This window comes from Harmonia axyridis, chromosome 3 (genome assembly GCF_914767665.1).
Source record: "Harmonia axyridis chromosome 3, icHarAxyr1.1, whole genome shotgun sequence".
In the NCBI taxonomy this organism is placed as follows: domain Eukaryota; kingdom Metazoa; phylum Arthropoda; class Insecta; order Coleoptera; family Coccinellidae; genus Harmonia; species Harmonia axyridis.
Window position 1 is genome coordinate 57,057,997 of NC_059503.1, and position 18,793 is coordinate 57,076,789.

At 33.8% G+C, this 18,793-nt stretch overlaps 2 protein-coding genes across 2 annotated transcripts in view; one reads left to right on the plus strand and one right to left on the minus strand.

Annotated features, from left to right (window-relative positions):
* Positions 1-5,489: 5,489 nt before the first annotated feature.
* Positions 5,490-18,793, minus strand: part of LOC123676739 (Meckel syndrome type 1 protein) — a 33,058-nt gene continuing 19,754 nt past the window's right edge. The window contains exons 2-8 of the mRNA XM_045612905.1: positions 12,591-12,726; positions 11,953-12,208; positions 11,731-11,903; positions 10,902-11,127; positions 10,550-10,850; positions 7,903-8,141; positions 5,490-5,868 (exon numbers count right to left, since the gene is read on the minus strand). Coding sequence (XP_045468861.1) covers positions 5,626-5,868; positions 7,903-8,141; positions 10,550-10,850; positions 10,902-11,127; positions 11,731-11,903; positions 11,953-12,208; positions 12,591-12,726 — 1,574 coding nt within the window. The 3' untranslated portion in view covers positions 5,490-5,625. The remainder of the gene's footprint in view (positions 5,869-7,902; positions 8,142-10,549; positions 10,851-10,901; positions 11,128-11,730; positions 11,904-11,952; positions 12,209-12,590; positions 12,727-18,793) is intronic.
* Positions 12,785-17,838, plus strand: LOC123676741 (rhomboid-related protein 2-like). Its single transcript, XM_045612909.1, has 6 exons — positions 12,785-13,166; positions 13,285-13,395; positions 13,454-13,665; positions 13,835-14,101; positions 15,828-16,041; positions 17,103-17,838. Exons 2-6 carry the CDS (start codon positions 13,294-13,296, stop codon positions 17,466-17,468), a joined length of 1,161 nt encoding a protein of 386 aa, XP_045468865.1. The 5' UTR covers positions 12,785-13,166; positions 13,285-13,293; the 3' UTR covers positions 17,469-17,838.

Genomic DNA, 18,793 nt, shown 5'->3' on the forward strand with positions numbered 1-18,793 from the left:
GAAATCATATTTTTTAACTTGAGATCACCTTGTCAAATTTCTTGAGTTCTTGAATGTGCTTAAAGTCTTGTTTTATTAACTGCCTTTGCGCCCCTACAATTTGGCGCCCCGGCAAAATGTCCGGTATGCCGCTTCTGGCGGCGGCCCTGATTTCAAGAGTTAAAACCATAAACATATCTTCTTCTTTACTCTTCTGTGAAACGGATAGGCAAATCATTAATTTACAATTGAAATAAAAATTTCCGAGAATTTAATTTTATCTTTGGGTTGATGGTGGCACTAATCAATAAATGATTACATCAAATTAGATCTTTACTAATTCCTTCAATGAATGGACATTTTATTTTAGAACTGCAGCAAAGCCCAAAGATGAGTAATATCCACTATTCAATGTTTAGCCGTTCCAACGTACCCGAGAAAGCTAGCAGGCCATTCAATCCAATAAAAGCGTCCGTCCTTTTCGAAAAATGCTTTCGACCGTACAGTGTAAACACCGTCGGGCCGTTAAAAGAAGTCCTTGAACTCCGGCTGATCGAAATTTATGGATTGTGTACACCCATTTTAATTATAATGATCTGTTCAAGTCGAACACTGCGTTTCGCGATAACATATAAACATATTGACTCTGAATGTTGGACATTAAGCAGCAGGTGCAAGTCGTTGACTCCTCTAGAAAATATTATCAGATTTATGTTAACAATTGGAATGAAACAAAGAGCCCAATATTGACGATGGGTTGGTTTCTTGTTTTCCCCCATTTTCTCGCGAAAAACACGACGTGGATAAATGAGGCGAGGCGTGCAGTACCGTAACGAATTCTGTTGAAACGACGGGATCAAGGCTACACTCACAACGGAGAGTCGACTTAGCTGATTTTTCGCTTTGTTCAGTACGCCCGATGTCTGCCAACGAACAGGATCGGGTCAAAATAAAAATGGCTCTTCGACATTTCTCCACAACCGCAGACTAATTTTTCTGATTAAGGGTTCCGTAAATATTACCGTTTGAAATTTCGTTTTCCTGATCATTTTAAAACTAGGAACTCGATCAAGATGAAAATAAGCGATTAAATGTAAAATAACAGTTTCAAGACTCATTCGAAATTTCATGTTGATCGAGTCACCAGAATCAAAGAAAATTCAAGAAAAATACATAGCCGTACAACTTTGCTTCCGTCGTTTTTTTTTCCGAAATTCGAGTCTTTATTGTAAGAAACTGGTTATACATTTATGATTCAAAGTATTGTCCATCGATGGCCACCACTTTCCCTCATATTTCGGGCAGCGTACGAATCCCGCGTTGAAAAAACTGGCCATCTTTTGAAGCGATCCACGAATCGATCCAATTTTTTTTTGATAAAACCAGAAGTGCTGGTCAGCCAGGCCGTGTGCCATTGATCGAAACAAGTGATAGTCCAAGAGAGCAACGTCTGGAAAATACGGCGGGTGGGATAGAACTTCTCATTACCCACTGAAGGCCGCCTCACCGTAGGTATTTGAGAGCATTCGATGAGCCTTAGCCGCAGATTTCTTCATATTACAGCAAAAAATTCAAATCTCTCACAAATGACGAGTATTTGGCTCGTAAGTTTCTCTTTAATCGAGAATAACTTCATGATGTAGACACAAATCGACTAATTTTTCGATGGCGTTATGTTAACAAATACCTAAGCTTAGTGTATTACATCTACGATCTATTTTTTTCGACTATAAAACCGATATAGCCATCGGTTGCAAAACGGCGGAAGCAAAGTTGTACCCTACCTAATATGTTCAAGATCCAGATGAATTGAAATTTTACGAGCAAACGAAAAATAATTATTTCAAGCTCGATGAGAGATTTCTATCGATGGCATCGTCAGAACCATACAAAATTAAGGAAAAAAAAAATAATATTTCAATGACAACATACCCGGTCTAGGGTCTAGTTAAAAGTATGTGGAGCAGTATTCAAAATTTAATGTTGATCGCGTTACTACAGAGTTTTTTCAATAAGTGGTTTCATTTTGAATGATTCTGGGCAGCTGTGATTTTTGAAACTCTAACGTTTTGACATTTGACAACTTGTGAAACGTATATCGTTTCAACAACACATGAAATACATGATTAAAAAATGATTTGAAATAATAACCTAATATTCAGGGTGAATTACTTTCGAGTAATGATATCATCGTTATTTTTTTTAAATGGAACACGCCCATTTTGTCTCAATTTTCCGATTACTCTGGCATAGCTGATTCCAAAAATTTATCACATGTTGATTCAAATTGGTACAGGGTGGCCAAAAATAATAAATTAAATCTAAGCAATAAATAAAACATTCACGAATACCAAAATTATTGTGGTACTAAACTGTCGTGGAACACCAATAAATTACTAAACAAATAATGGCATTTCACAAAAAACTAGACGACTATGTTTTTTTTAAATTGATAAGAAATTTCTTTCATATTCTGTCAGAACCAGTACCAAACATGTTGGAAACAGCTCATTTTTATTAATCTAAAAATGTAACAAACTACAGGGTGTTACATTCAAACCAATTGCCGCTAGACAATAAGTATTTTTGATAATATTGTTAATTTAACTAATAAAGAATGTTACGCGTTACTTTATGAGCACACACAAAACTATTGTATTTTTGTCCATCCTGTACCAATTGGAATCAACATGTGATAAATTTTTGGAATCAGCTCAGCTAGAGTAATCGGAAAATTGAGACAAAATGGGGGTGTTCCATTTAAAAAAAATGACGGTGACGTCATTACTCGAAAGTAAATCACCCTGTATATTAGATTATTATTTCAAAATACGGTGAATTAATACAAAAAATCGACGTTTTTCAGGATTATTTCTTAAAATGGTCTGTTTAGCTGAAAATGAATTTGTTCCATACTTTACGGACACACTATAAAAAAATTAGTTATTTGATGTAAGTTGATGTTTTTTCGCATACAAAGAACTTCTTCAACCTTCAAGGAACTGAAAACATATTTAAGAAGTACAATGGGAAGTGAGAGATTGACTCGCTCTGTTGAATATTTATTATGATTTTGAATTCGATATTGAGAATGTATCAGATCTGAAAGAAAACTGAATATCTAAAATAATTTGTATCATCTTTAGTATTTACTTGGACCTTCAGTTCAATTCAATTCAATTTTTCTCTTCATATTACAGTGCTGTTTCCTGCGAAAAGTCCATTGTCCATTGGTTCTCAAGTAGGTACACTAAATATAGATGATCCTCATCCGAAAATTTCTACCTGGAACTAAAGCATTCAATCTCATCGGCGCATTGTAGTATAAACCGAGTCAATGAAGCAGAAACCGTAGTTTCACATTCTTCGTTTCGTTCTGCAGTTGTTGGTTTTCGCCTGTAGTCGAAAAAGGAAAAAAGCGAGCGAGAAACCACATTGAAACACAATTCTCATCATACAATGTTGCTGAGTTACGGCGACGTTGCCACATTCCGCGAAGCAAGTCTCGTCGAGCTTTCGTGCCATGATGACTCGTTAAAATGGCAAAACATCCGGCAACGTTGAAAAATATTTGTTACGACTTCGGTTCGCAGGCAATGTTGAGATTGAATCTGTTAGATGAGTTTGCTTTCTAATCATATTTTTAATTCTATGATAGCATGCTGAAGAGATTCTTGTTTCTGTTCTACAGTAGGTATGGAGAAGAATATTCACAGAATTTTCAAGTAACAATGACATTTTTTTTAAGTACTTCATTGTCTGGCTTCAAGTATTCCATTTGTCACGGAGACTCATTTTATTTCAATTTCAATATTCACATTTTAAAAGAAAGATTCAACAATAACAATAACAATAGTTTATTGATCCCTTATGACATAATTTACAAAACATATTTCTTCTCATAAAACAAGTCGAAAACTTCGTGATTTTCCATAAATTACTTGAATATGCCTACCCCGATTATTTTTGGAAGAAAATGCCATAAAATAATTTTCTCTATTTTAGTATCGTAATGAGTTCATTACAGTACTAAAAACAGTACTGTGATGAACTCATTACAGCATTGTTTTCAGTTATATTTTTCGTTTTGTGGTTGTCTACACTGACTTCCATTCTCATCAAATTTCAACATTATTCGCAATTTCTCTTAATTCTGGTAGTTTTGAATCGATTTAGTCAGACATAATTCACGAATTCAATGCCTAATTATAAATTATTTCAAAAGTCGAAAAGTACGATTCAAATTTAAATTCCCCAATTTGTCAATTTTCGTAACAGTCATACCAACTACCAAGATACAATAGAAAAGTCACTAGGACGTATAATCTGAATTTTTCATTGATTTCCGACAATATTTCACAAAACTTGACTGAAATATAGAAATTATCGTCTAATACTCGTTGCAGAAGGCAATTTCGCATTCGTGTTGGAATATGAGCCCGTTTTACAACTTGTTTTAGAATGTACTATTGCGATATAGGTACCTACTATACCTTTTCAACTTCAAATTGGTACTAAACAAAATCAAATTGGGAATTAACAAATTCGAATTGGGAATTATCAAATTCAAATTGAAACTAAACATATTCTAATTGGAAATTAATAATATCAAATTGACGACATTTATTGCTTTTTTATTCTATGAAATTCACGGATCTTTGTGTGTCAAAAGGGAATAGCCCACGAATCTATACCAATGTTTAATTCCAAAAAATGCTCTAAATACAAACAAAAAGTGAAATAATGAATTTACATGTTGCTCCAATTTGAATTTGGTCATTCCCAATTTGAAGGTGTTTATTTCCAATTTGAATGTGTTTATGCCCAATTTGAATTTGATTATCTCAATTAGAATTTGTTAAGTCTTAATTTGAAGTTGAAAAGGTATAGATACTTCCTAAAAATTTGGTGGTACAATAATTATGAAACATATTTCATACTTTCTAAAACTAAAACAGATAATTTTATGGGGGTTATTTTCCCCAAAATTCCCTCCTAAATTTTCGTGATTTCGATTGACACAACAAGATCGATTACATCATTATGAAGAAAAACGTCCAGAACTAATTGCACAGAAAGAAGATGAAATGTAATGGAAGAAAAATTCGTCTCCGAACGATCTTTTTCGAATGAACATAATTTCACCTTCTACCGAGTTTCAACTATCGATCTCGCGCAACCTCGAGAAATACGTCGCAACGTTGCCATTCCCATCTAATTGCCCCCTATTCATAAACGTAATGTCATTAATCTCATACTTGTATCTTGTATCCTCATTCTTCGAAGCGATATCTAAACAAAACACACAAATAGAACGCATTCGGTTAATTCCTCATTCGTTTAAAAGTCGCTTTAAGATTACGGTGAAATTTTTACTGCCCTCTAGGACGCGGGAATAACGGAATAGGTAGGTATATACACTTTAGAATTAATTATCACTCGGATATGACTCATTTCTATTTTTACTACGATGCGTAACAATCATCACTCATTCGAAGGAAAAGACAAGACTCGATCAACTATCTTTTATTGGTGAAAAATTATACAATATATACATATACGAGGGACGGTCGTGAAGTACCGCGCTTCGAAACAGGTGGCGCCACTGACTCGCATTCCATTTGAGAAATTTTAACTGATTATTCATCACTTCTGTCTTGCTTCGATCATATTCCTTCTCGCTCTCCTAAAAGCCTCTAACACTTGTTCCACACTCTTGACTAGAGAAGAAGAGTTGAGCTTCTCGAATATAAACTTTTCCTTGCTTTTAATCACTTCAGTTTCGTTGTACTTCGTTAGGAAGGCTTGAGATTGATGAATCATATTCATCCTTATATTGAGAGTACCAGTACCTACAGTACGAATTCCAAATTTATTGAATACGGAACCCTAAAACGACAAATTGAAGATTACACAGGGCAACAAACAAATATTTTTTTTGGTGCCTGGGATTTCAGAGCTGATTTTAGCTATATTTGGGACGCTAAATCTGTACACGCAATCCATTTTTCTCTATCAGCTCTACTTTTTCAGATTCATCAAATTATCTACCAATGTGTTAGTTCATTCAGTATATTCATTTATGAGAGTACAATGGTTTTATTGTAAGTCTGTAATTGAGTAAATATGGTTGAATAGCACTCAACAAAACTGAAAGAAGAATATATACCATAGCTTTGGTCTTCAAGAAGATAAAGTACTACGAACATCAATGGATGATTTGTGCAGACTTGAAAATGGTAAACTTTTTAACTCAAAGCAGTGATATTTGACGGTCCACAAATAAGACAATTAATTAAGGATCCTGCCTTCATAAATTCAATGAACCAAGTTGAACGAGAAGCTTGGACATCATTTATTGCAATTGTAGAAAATTTTCTAGGCAAACATAAAGCTCGAAACTATGCTGAAATGGTTAACAAGAGGCTTAATAGTTTCAAATCCTTTGGGTACAATATGAGTATTAAAATGCACTATTTACACAGCCACTCAGACCGTTTTCCAGAAAATTTAGGAGGCATGAGTGAGGAACAAGGTGAAAGATTCCACAAAGATATTAAAGTAATGGAGGACCGCCACCTTGGAAGATGGGACATGCACATGATGACAGATTACTGCTGGAGTTTAAAAAAGCACTGTTTGAAAAAACATTCAAGAAAGTCGCGGAAAAAAAGCTTTCGAAGTGTTGAGTGACTATTTGATTTTTTCGAGGTTTTTTTTTGTTTTTAATTACGACTTAATATTGTATTTTTCATTTATAACTTAAATCACCATTTCGTATCTACTTTTATTTACTACTCTTACGGATTTGAGTTAAAATAATGAAACTCATAATGGGTGTTTTTTTTCGAGGTATATAACTTTAAGTTGGCATTACTGTTCAAGATGGCGACCGATTTAACAGCTGTCAAGTGATTTATTCCCAGTTTGGTTTGGCAATTCATCATGAATAGACTCACGCCTGAACAACGCTTGCAAATAGTGCAATTTTATTTCGAAAATAATGGTTCTGTGCGGAATACGTATCGCGCACTACGTCCATTTTATTTTGTTTAGCGATGAAGCGCACTTCTGGTTGAATGGCTACGTCAACAAACAAAACTGCCGCATTTGGAGTGAAGCTAATCCTCAAGTGTATGTCGAAACACCATTACATCCAGAAAAACTGACTGTTTGGTGCGCTTTATGAAGTGGTCGAATCATTGGTACGTACTTCTTCAAAAACGATGATGACCAGAACGTTACAGTCAATGGTGATCGGTATAGAGCCATGATTACTAACTTTTTCATTCCTGAATTGAACAACTATGATGTCCGGGAGCTGTGGTTCCATAAAGACGGCGCAACATGTCACACAGCTCGTCCCACAATCGATTTATTGAGAGACACGTTTGGTGATCGCCTAATTTCACGTTTTGGACCTGTGAATTGGCCTCCAAGATCTTGTGATTTAACACCGCTAGAGTACTTACTGTGGGGCTATGTAAAGTCATTGGTCTATGCGGATAAGCCACAAACCCTTGGCCATTTGGAAGACAACATTCGCCGTGTTTTTGCCGATATACGGCTCCAAATGTTGGAAAAAGTCATCGAAAATTGGACGTCCAGATTGGACTTCATCCGAGCCAGCCGTGGCGGTCATATGCCAGAAATCATATTTAAAATGTAACGCCACAAGATTATCTTGCGGATAAATAAAATTCATGTCAATCGAATAATCCATCGTTGTTTATTGCAATTTAAAGTTCTATAGCTCTAAAAAAAAAACCCTTTCTTTATCTAAAATTGTATATCTTGAAAATTTAAGCTCAGGTAGATGGAAATGAATACGTTATTTGAATTCAGGACATTATATTGATATAGAATCAGCTCAAAAATCCCCGACACCAAATCGAATTCGACAGGAATCTGTCCGAAACTTACCTCCGTGGATTTTGGCAGCCCAATCCAGGTTATATCACTGTAATTCGAACAGTCGCCTATGAAGAAGCGTCTCAGTTCGCTAATGACCCCTTCTGAAAAACGGAAGCATGGAAGGTGGTATTCGTATATTCCAGGTTTGGCTATCGGTAGACAGTGGTAAGTGAGACCCTCGCACCTGTATCTCTCCCACGTTCCCTTCGAAATGACCTCAAAATATATGCAGGGGTACTCCGGAAAACCTGTGAGGAGACCCTTCCAATCAGCTAATTATTTAATTATTATGTCATTCTTGACTTTTAATGGCGATGGTTGGCACAAGAACATCTGTAGGTTTTGTATGTTCGAACCTCGTAAAAATGAAGAGTTAACATGATAAAACCGGACACTATCTCTGCCACCATGAAATCCTCGGCCAATCTCAGTGCTAATAATTGGCCTTTGTTTAAACCATAGAGTAACAAACATAGATAGAGGGAGTATACGCAATTTTTACATGTCCCTAACATGGTTAGATTACATTGTCGGATTGTGATATATTTTCAAATCCATAATTTTACTATATCGTTATGAATGTATATTATATTGAATGAAATATATTTATTTAAGTGATTCCCGATTAAATATGTAAATTTGAATATTTGAAATCCGACATTTTTCCTAATTGTCGAATTTATAATAAGCAGAATATTTATTATTTTCTGTATCTACCTGCTGAAATCCAAGATTTGGCAACTTTTGCTCTCCTAGTGTCATCGGTTGTTTCACGTCTATTGGCAAGCTTGAAATGTGTTGTATGAATTTCTGATATATTTAGGAATTCATCCCAGTATATTTTGAGGTAATATGAAACTTTGATTCACTATGGGACATAAGAAGTGCGTTCTTTGTAAAGAAACTCGCGAGTTGAGTGAAATATCGTATCACTGATATGTTTTCATTTCCGCGCGCTTCATGTCAAATTTGATAGTTCATGTTAGGGACAAAATTTGCTTACTGAAAATGACAAATGCTCCCTCTATTTATGTTTATTACTCTGAGGTTTAAGCTTGAATTATTGTCCACAGTTAAAAATACACCCCAAATATAAAGTGGAAATCACAATACAAACAATAGTATCACTATATTGTATACTCTTACGGCAAACAACAACCTGCCAACCACGGCCACATTGAATTTTATTTTGTCCAGGATTGACTTATACCATCTGCCCGTCCTAGAATTCTGCTGGACACCCCCCTCAAATTTGACTAATAAGGCTAAAATAATTACAAGATTATCAGAATTATAATTGAGATTTACTATGGCACCTCCAAAAAAAAATCTGGCCCTCCCTTGGCCCCTGATTTTGAAAGTTGGCGTCGCTACTGCACCAGAACTTTTTTTTAGTGGACCACTGGTAGTTCAGAAAAATGTGAAAGGAAACTTTGGTCCACAACTACACTTTTTGTATTTTTGTAGTTTTATCGAATCTTCTATCGATTTGAAAGAAAAAATTTCAAAGAATTCTCTAGAAAGCCCCAGGTAAATCCAAATTATTATAAGGAACCAATTAGTAAGCTGTGATTAATAAATTAATTATAAGTTTTGGTACTTATTTACCCAATCTGTAACGAAGATTAATAAAGATTCGATAAACTGGTGTAATATTCACAAAAAAGGGGGACTACAAGAAACACCCTCTGTATCTCAAACAAAGCGTTTACAGGACTTTTTTTTAGATCATCAAAGTAACTTTCCCTTTCCTTTGTCTCTTGTCTCTCTACACCCTGTGCATCTGCTCGCAAAATGTCAATACAGACAGATCTGTTTTGAAAATATCGGAAACAATATTTCGAATGTCCATATTTGAGAAACCCCTAGTCGAATGGAAGGAAAGCCTTTTTTTCTTTTCGAAAATATTTTGTTGAATAAACCTCCTCATGGCAGTAATGAACATAACAAAAGAAGGATTTTCCAATTTGGTGCAATCGTTCGAACCTAATGCCAGGTTCGGCCCGAATAATTTTGGCGCCTGAAGCGAAGAATTTTTTGGAACTCCTGATGAAAAAGCTTCAAACATCAAAAAAGCTGAAAACATTTAACAGTATCTATTTTCGAATGAAAAATCGTAGGGATTTTTTATAAGTTGAATCATCAGCTTCCAAATAATTCAAAAGCAAAGGAGGTAGTCTTGTTTTTCTTCTTTGTGAAATACATAATGATTTTATCCCTCTTTCAATGAGGGTAATAGGGAATTCTGTTTATATTTGGCTGCTATGTTATATTAATTATACGGGCAGCTAAGTAAAGGTGGTTTGGAGGGAATGTTGACAAACATAGCGGAACGGAACAATATTATGTTGTTTTTAAGAATCAAGGATGACATTTGACAAAAGTGACCAACAAACTGGCCGACTTGCCGCCCCTAAAAAAGTGGCGCCTGAAAATATCGCTCCACTCTTTCGCCCCTAACGCCGGCACTGTCTGATGCCATAGCATAGTAGAAGACCAAAATGATTTGAAATATTCACGTAACCAGGACTAAGCGCATTCACCATTTTATGAAAACGATGCTGATACGAACCAAATTGAATATTATCATAACGAATTTCGTTGAATGTCTTTCTGAGAGGCGGGTAAGCTATTTTCAATTAAATGATATATTTACCCACAACAGCAAAATCCTGGATGTCATATTCTAACACCACGTCGAACACATGCCCAAAAACCAAAAGCTCTCCTTCATATCTTGCTCTGCAAGTTTGAGTCGACCCTTCTAGCGATTCGGGTTTTTTGCAAGTCCACTTGTCAGGCAACTCTACAAAGTATTTGACGTAGATGTCGTTGTACTCGAAGCCTTCTCCCGAAACTATCTCGAAAAAAATATGCACTTCTAATTTGTTTCTAGAGGGCAGTTCGAAATCGGTGCTGAGCGAAATATTCTTCAATGAGTTCCTATAGTCGGCGATCTGGAAAAAAAAACTGTTTTACCTGAAGTCATCGATGTTGGATCGACAAACCTTCTTGAAAATCTGGCCTTCTATCTGCGACAGGTCTTCCGGTATACTCTCAGATGCGTTCTCGATGAAAAAATAAAAATTCCTCGATATATCGTTGTCTATTTGTAGGTGATACGGAATATCTTTTGAAAAGTCCGGGTATACTCTCAAAACGTTCCTTTCTCTATCATATTTCACAACGCATATGATGTGTTCAAACTTTATCCAGTTTTCTTGTACGTATTCCCTAAAAAAGTCAATGGGTCAAATTGAACACTTTTGAATGGGAAGTCCTATACTAGATAGACGAAAACTGATGTCGGTGTCTGAAAGCCAATTTTCATGAGAAACTCATTGGTAAAAACCGCAACTCCATAGCTATCACCTTTACATAGTTATAGGGTGTTTTTCAAAAATATCCATTTTCATTTTTTTTCCTGTTAAAAAATTTTTATTTCTGTGGAACCATTCTTGTAACAATTTTTCATGTCAAATTCGATGACGTCAATTGAATTTTCCGCAAACTGATATTTCATGAGATATCGTTATGAAAATATTTTTTCAAATGGGACACCCCGTATATTCCTACATATTTCGATAGAGCTGACAATTAACATTCCAAAAATATAGTATACTTGGTATTTTTCTGGAGTCATGTTCGAACTGTTCGAAGTCCCAACAGGTGGCCGGCTAGGTCGCCTGACCTGACGTCTATATGGACTTGTACCTTTGGGGAAGATTAAAAAGTATAATCTTCCCCATAGACGTTAGATCAGGCGATTATAGGTATTATATTTTTGGAATGGTAATTTTCAGCTCTATCGAAATCGTAAAATATAAAATCACAAACCCCGCATCTGCCATGATGTACATGCTCACAATCTCCTCGGATATTCCAAGATCGTCCAAACTCTGCTGCAAGAAATACTCGTAATCGAATTCATTTATAACATCCACAATCTCTTCCAGAGTGTCTTCTTTAGTTTGTTTCACTTTCAATTTGCTTTTCATTAAAGAAGCGTTCTGAAAAAATGTTCCTTCAAAGTGCGTCTAGAAAAACACATCAACTTACTTCAATCGTATGATCGAAATTGTCGTTATCGACGTAGCTAAACAACATCTTGTCGTCCGGTGATGTAACCGAATTCTTGATTATTGAATGATATTGTTTTTCCACATCGGTGATGCAATTTTTTTCCTGTCCGTAAAACTGTTTTTCGAAATTGTTGAAAATTTTTTGTTGCCATTTGAATTCTTTGATTTCCCAACCTTCAGTAAGGTCTGACTCTGCGGCTAGAGCTATGTCGGGTATTTCCTTGATTTTGACCCTGAAATATAAGTGATTTTAGTGAGTTGTGAAGCCTATAGTACAATCATTATTATTATTTAGTCGTTAGTCAATTGATACCTATAATTCATTTACATGCAATTAAACATTCCTACAGCAAGAACGATAAAATATATAATACATACAAATACAATCCACTATGGACTATGGTGAATGGACACCCGGTATTGATATTTAAATATGCAATCATTAAATATTGAAAACTTTATTTAGAGGTGGTAGCGCCATCTCTGATGGATTCCCCAAGGTTCCCATTTAAACTTTTCCAGATTTGAATTTGAGCAGTACAATATTTATTGTGTTTGTGTTTCTCAGATTGAAATTCAAAACATTTAAAAAGTATCTAAGATTAATCATCTCACCTTATTTTGAAATTATTGATATTATCAGAACACCTATAAACTCCGGTATATCTATTCAATTCTGGATGAAACTGATGCATCGTCTTAATTATTTTCCGATAATGTTTTTCTTCAATATAGGAAAGTGCATTAATATCTGAAAATAAGGATACTGTTGTCAATCATAACAAAGAAAATCTCCTAGTTACCGCTTTTCACAACATAGTGTAGTCGTTACCAACATTATAAATACCTCATTTCAAATAATTAATTATTATGAATGAATATTTAATAAATAGGGTTATTTCAACAAAATATTTCTGAGATCAATGTACCAGTTTTTAGAGAAAATGGTGCCTATAAGATGGAACAATTTCTGAAACCTATTTTGGGAAAATTTTTTGGGAGTTTTATCCCATTAATTGACGTTGCTGACCCAAATTTGTTCGGTTTTCTAGCTCTGCAGTTATTTTTATTTATTGTTTTAGAATAATTTCAAATACCAAGCAATATGTTATAAATCCGAAAAATATGAAAACTTTAACTGATATTTCAGAGTATCAATAAGTATTTCAGGTATCAAAGGAAAAATTGAAGGTTAGAATGTTAGATTATCCATTTACAGTTTTTCTTATGTGTAATAATTATACCGGTTTTTTGTGATAATTGTGTTATCGACAATAACTCTGAGTCACACAATTTTTTGATTTTTTAGCTGTTGGTTATGTATCCAGACTTGAGCAAGATGTCTGGTGCAGGAGATCAACAAATAGAAATTCCGATATCACAACAACAAAATAGATATTATAGGACGATATTTGAAAAGGTGAATAAATATATATAATTTCTTTACTGAGGAATTGATATAAATACTTTTTTTTCAGTATGACAAAGATAGAGATGGATTAATCAATGTATGTGAACTAAGAGACTTAATTGAGAGCGGAGAATATGAGAACGATATACCATCACATGTTATTAAGCAAATTCACGACTTGGCTGATAATGATAACAGTAAAAAAATAGATTTTGATGAGTTTGTTGCAATGCTGAATAACCCTGAATTCGAATTTGCTTTCGGGAGGTATATGAACAGGTGAGTGGTTAGTAGACTCCGAATAACAATAAAAAAATTCAATAAGAATAAATGGATAAAAATCTTTCGGCAATATCAATTATCAGTGAAATAAGTTTTCAAGACCTGGTAATAAAATATGTCTGATAATCATTACACCGATAGTTATACAATATATATGTTTGTATAGGTTCATTCAGATGACTATCCCGCCAAGGAGGCCATTAACAGAAACAGTCACAGATGGTATTTACGAAGAAGAGTATACCTGTTACCCACCAGCAGTAGGAATGATAATCATATCTTTAATAGAAATTATATTCTTTTGTATAGATGAAGCTGCTGAACAAAACTCCACCAAGTCAACATCAGGTCCAGTAGCAAATCAGTTCATTTATAACCCTTATAGAAGAATACAAGCATGGAGATTCATCACCTATATGTTTGTACATGTTGGGTGAGTGCTTAATTTAATAGTTAGAGTAGGATCTAGATATTGAACCGAGAGAAATGTTATCATTTGCATGGTTACCCGATCGAATAATATCATCTCCGTTTCTATGGAATCTGAATTTCGGTTAATAGGTAGAGATAGGGTAAATGCACTGGTTAGCCGACCGGCACTGGTTCTTGACCATTCCTTGATTTGAGATAAAATAATAATGAAAATATATCATGTAGTGCGAAATATTTTCGCGGTATGTGTTCTCGACCATTCTACCCTTCCAAGATAGTTTGCATAGTAGGGGTATAGGTCAAAGTTTTCGCGCTAAAAATTAGTTTATAATCGTCTATCATAGAAAAGGGTTCTTTCTCGTCCTCTCTTAGAAAAGGGCTTTGTGATATATGACCAGAAAATAGTAATTATTTCTTATTTTAAATGAATTATGTGTGTATATTTTGTTCCATATCAACTATAAGATATATTTTTGAGTGTATTTCAATCAAGAAGCAGATAAATGTTTATTTTTTTGTTAAATATTCGGCGGTCGCGAACTGGTATTGGAAAATTTGTATCTTTTATTTCTCGACCAAAGTGGTCGAGAACCAATATGTTACTTCAATAATTGTTTATATCAACCGATATATTTCTGTTGGATCATTTTCGTTTTTTTTTGATACCCTGATTCATTTATATATCTACTTTCTGAATATTAGTTTGCGACCACCGAATTAACGTTGAAACACATATTTCTACCCTTTGTTTATTCGCGGTTGAGAACCAAATTGATTGTACTTAATTCTCGACCACTGGTGGTCGGTGTTTTATATTTTATTTACTCATTAGTTTCTAAATAGATATTAAGAGCAAAATAACCAAATAATGTTGTATGAGTTGCTATTTTGAAATATTTATAGAAAGTGGAAACTTTTGCAAAATAATTTTTTTTACGTTTCAAGTGTTTCTTACTTGATTAGCTCATCTGAAACCCATCTGAGTGATAGGTAGTGATGTCGATGGTACGGTACGAAAGTAAGTACTAATCACTCATCTCGCTCTAAAATTTTTTATAAAATTTTTAAGTGGAGCAGCCACTATTATTAGTGGTCGAAAACTAACTCAAAAATGGTCGAGAACTCTGCGGCGTGGTCGAGAACCGAAGGTTATTGAAATTTTCTATATGTTTCCACATTTCGAAGGTTAAATGCGGAAAGAACGTTTAAAATTATATGACAAATCATTTAAAACTCGCCAAAGAATCGATGAACACCAACACCATTGAAATTTGATGTCTAAGTGAAATTTGAAGTCTAAGTGATATATGTTTATTATAAAGATGAAGGCATTTATGGCAGTATTGTTAAAATCGTAGGATTTGTAGAACTGGTTTCGTTAGATGCCTCTATAAGGGGCATCTTCAGAAAAATTGTAATATAAAGCTGGAAAGATCTGATCTGCTCAGTGGAGAATATTCTAGCATCAAGTTGAAATGTTAACGTTGAATGATATTTCGGTTTATCATTTGACACAATTTTCTGCTCCTCAAAGACTTTTCGGACGATAAGTGCTTGTTTGAGCTTGACGAATCAATTGTGTTTTGTATTGGCTTAATTACTGTGTCCCATCTCCACTATAGTTGCAGCACTGTTAATTGGTTATCTATGATGTATTAATAATAATGAACAAATAATACATTTAATATTTGAAGAGTTCAAGTGGTAATATGAAATGTTTTTTGCAGGGCATTCCACTTGGTGATAAATCTATTGGTTCAGTTACTTCTAGGGGTCCCTTTGGAGATGGTGCATAAATGGTGGCGGGTACTTATTGTATATTTTGCAGGAGTTTTGGCAGGTTCATTAGGAACTTCAATCACAGATCCCACTGTTAAATTAGCTGGTGCTAGTGGTGGAGTTTATTCTTTAATCACTGCTCACATCTCAACAATATTTATGGTGAGACATGGGTTAATTTTTTATGTTGATTGAAAAAATTTTGAATACTTCATTTTCCGCTGTGTTGCTAGTCTCTGTGAACTCTCGTGTACAGTTACACTGTAGATGAATATGAGAAAGGTGATGTTCAATAAATGAGATTTAACACTAGGGCTAGGACTTTTTCGCCTTTTTGTATTAGAATATTTATTATTGAATTATTTGAATAATTCATTCAAACAAATATTCATGGTTGATTATTCATAAGTTGTCATGAATATTCAACTATTCAGTGAATAATCAACTATTCATTGATTACTCAACTATTCAGTGAATATTCAACTATTCATTGAATATTTAACTATTCAGTGAATACTGAACTATTCATTGGATAATCAACTATTCATTGATTACTCAACTATTCAGTGAATATTCAACTATTCATTGAATATTTAACTATTCAGTGAATACTAATATATTCATTGGATAATCAACTATTTATTGAATAAGCAACTTTTCATTGAATATTCAACTATTCTTTGAATATTTAACTATTCAGTGAATACTAATATATTCATTGGATAATCAACTATTTATTGAATAAGCAACTTTTCATTGAATATTCAACTATTCTTTGAATATTTAACTATTCAGTGAATACTAAACTATTCATTGGATAATCAACTATTCATTGAATACTCAACTATTTATTGAATTCTCATCTATTCAGTGAATACTTGACTATTCAGTGAATACTAAACTATTCATTGGATAATCAACTATTCATTGAATATTTAACTATTCATTGAATATTTAACTATTCAGTGAATACTAAATTATTCATTGAATAATCAACTATTCATTGAATATTCAACAATTCAATTCATTCATTCATGATTCCCAGTCCTTTTTTACACTTAACTAAGTTGAATATAATTGTAGGTCAAAGCGCACAAAAAGTGACATTTTTTATGTTGATGCATCAATAGAACTTGACAATCTTAGTTCGAAATCCTTTTATGTTTTTATCTTGTCACTAATTTAATGATCAAAAAATGAGTCTTATTTTCACTTTTTTTCAGAATTGGGAAGAAATGACTCTACCAGGTCTTCAACTGTTTGTTTATTTAGTTGTGATAGCGGCTGACGTAGGCACTGCAATTTATAATAGATATGTACTAGACGTTGATCAACATATAGGATATGCCGCTCACCTAGCAGGAGCAGTTGCAGGACTTCTGGTCGGCCTCAATGTCCTAAGAAATCTGGAGGTTACCCACAGAGAGAGAATTATATGGTGGGCATCTTTTGTTATTTATTTCTCTTTGATGGGAACAGCTATTATTTGGAATTTTGCATGGCCCAGTTATTGGCCACCTTACCAGACGCATATACTTAATGAAAATAAGAATTATTTTAGTAATTCAACTAAATTTAGCTACAACTGAGTGCAAATTACATTAATTGAATTAAGTGGAAATATAGCAGCTGTGTTTTTTGTTTATATTGTCCGACCAATGACGACCTGAATATATTGTAATTGTAGATCTGGTTTATCAGAATAATGTATATTATTGATTTTGATATAACAATTTTTGCTGTCAAGATTTTTTTCCTTTACATTGTACAATAATGATATTTATATTTTTTGAAACTTTATATGTATTGAGAGAGTACAAATGGATAGTGTGGTTTGAAATATTTTTCAACGTCTCTCGATAGAAGATGTGAATGCATTAATTGAATTCTTTTGATTCTCTTTGCAATATTTCGATAAAAAAGTATTTCCTATTTTGTATGATAAATATAGTATTATGAGATTTTTTTTTATTGATTCTGATGTCTCTAATATTTTAGAGAGAACTTATATTTTTGTATTGTCCAGTTTTATATTGTAAATTTTTTCAATAGATTGATCTGAAAGTGACATATCTTTATTATTTGGTTTTGAACACATGTAAGTGCTTTCATTTTTGAATATATTAATAAATATATATCATAATTATGTTTTTGCAGAAGAAATCTTTCAATGTTCTTTATCAGGAATGTCTTCATAAAATTTGGTACTGAAAGGATCTCCTGGCTCCTTAAGCAAAATTTGCTGAGCCAAATCTGTCCTTGATATAGCAATAAAACTTGTCTCTTTTTGAATTCAATAGAATATTTCATTATTTTCTATTAGAGACTCTCTCATGACAATTTGCTAGTACATGCATCTCCAATAAAAATTTCGCTGAGCTCGATCCACTCCGCCAGAGGTTGATAATTTCTTCTGCTGATGGAAATTTTTATTATCCTTCTTCAGGAACACTCCTACAAAAGTTGGTGGAAGCTGAATATTTAATAAAACAATTGCAATCCTCTGCACCTCTGTATTGAATCGACGGGGTGGGGGAGGATTGTGTCTTTTTTATTGAATATTCAGCCTCCACTAAATTTTGCGAGAGTGTATCTCCTGAAGGAGGTAAATAATGAAAATAAAAATTCCATCTACAGAAGAAATTATCGACCTCTGGTGAGGTGCTGGTAGTGGATTGAGCTCAGCAAACTTTATATTGGATATTGATCTACAAGCGAATTTTCATGAGAGACTTTTTAATAGTAGGATAATAAGAAAATTCTGTTGATGCGAGAAGAGACCGAGTTTTGTTGCTATATTGGGAAAGGATTTAGCTCGGAAAAATTTGCTTAGGTCCTTTCAGTACCAAATTTTGTGAGGACGTTCCTGATAGAGAACATTGGAAGATTTCATCAACAAAATCACTGAGTGTTA

Excerpts from the sequence above, each read along its gene's own strand:
- LOC123676741 (XM_045612909.1), top strand. The coding sequence starts at position 13,294 with ATGTATCCAGACTTGAGCAAGATGTCTGGTGCAGGAGATCAACAAATA. Across the intron at positions 13,396-13,453 it reads ATAGGACGATATTTGAAAAG|TATGACAAAGATAGAGATGG; the intron begins GTGAATAAATAT and ends CTTTTTTTTCAG. Across the intron at positions 14,102-15,827 it reads TATATGTTTGTACATGTTGG|GGCATTCCACTTGGTGATAA; the intron begins GTGAGTGCTTAA and ends TGTTTTTTGCAG.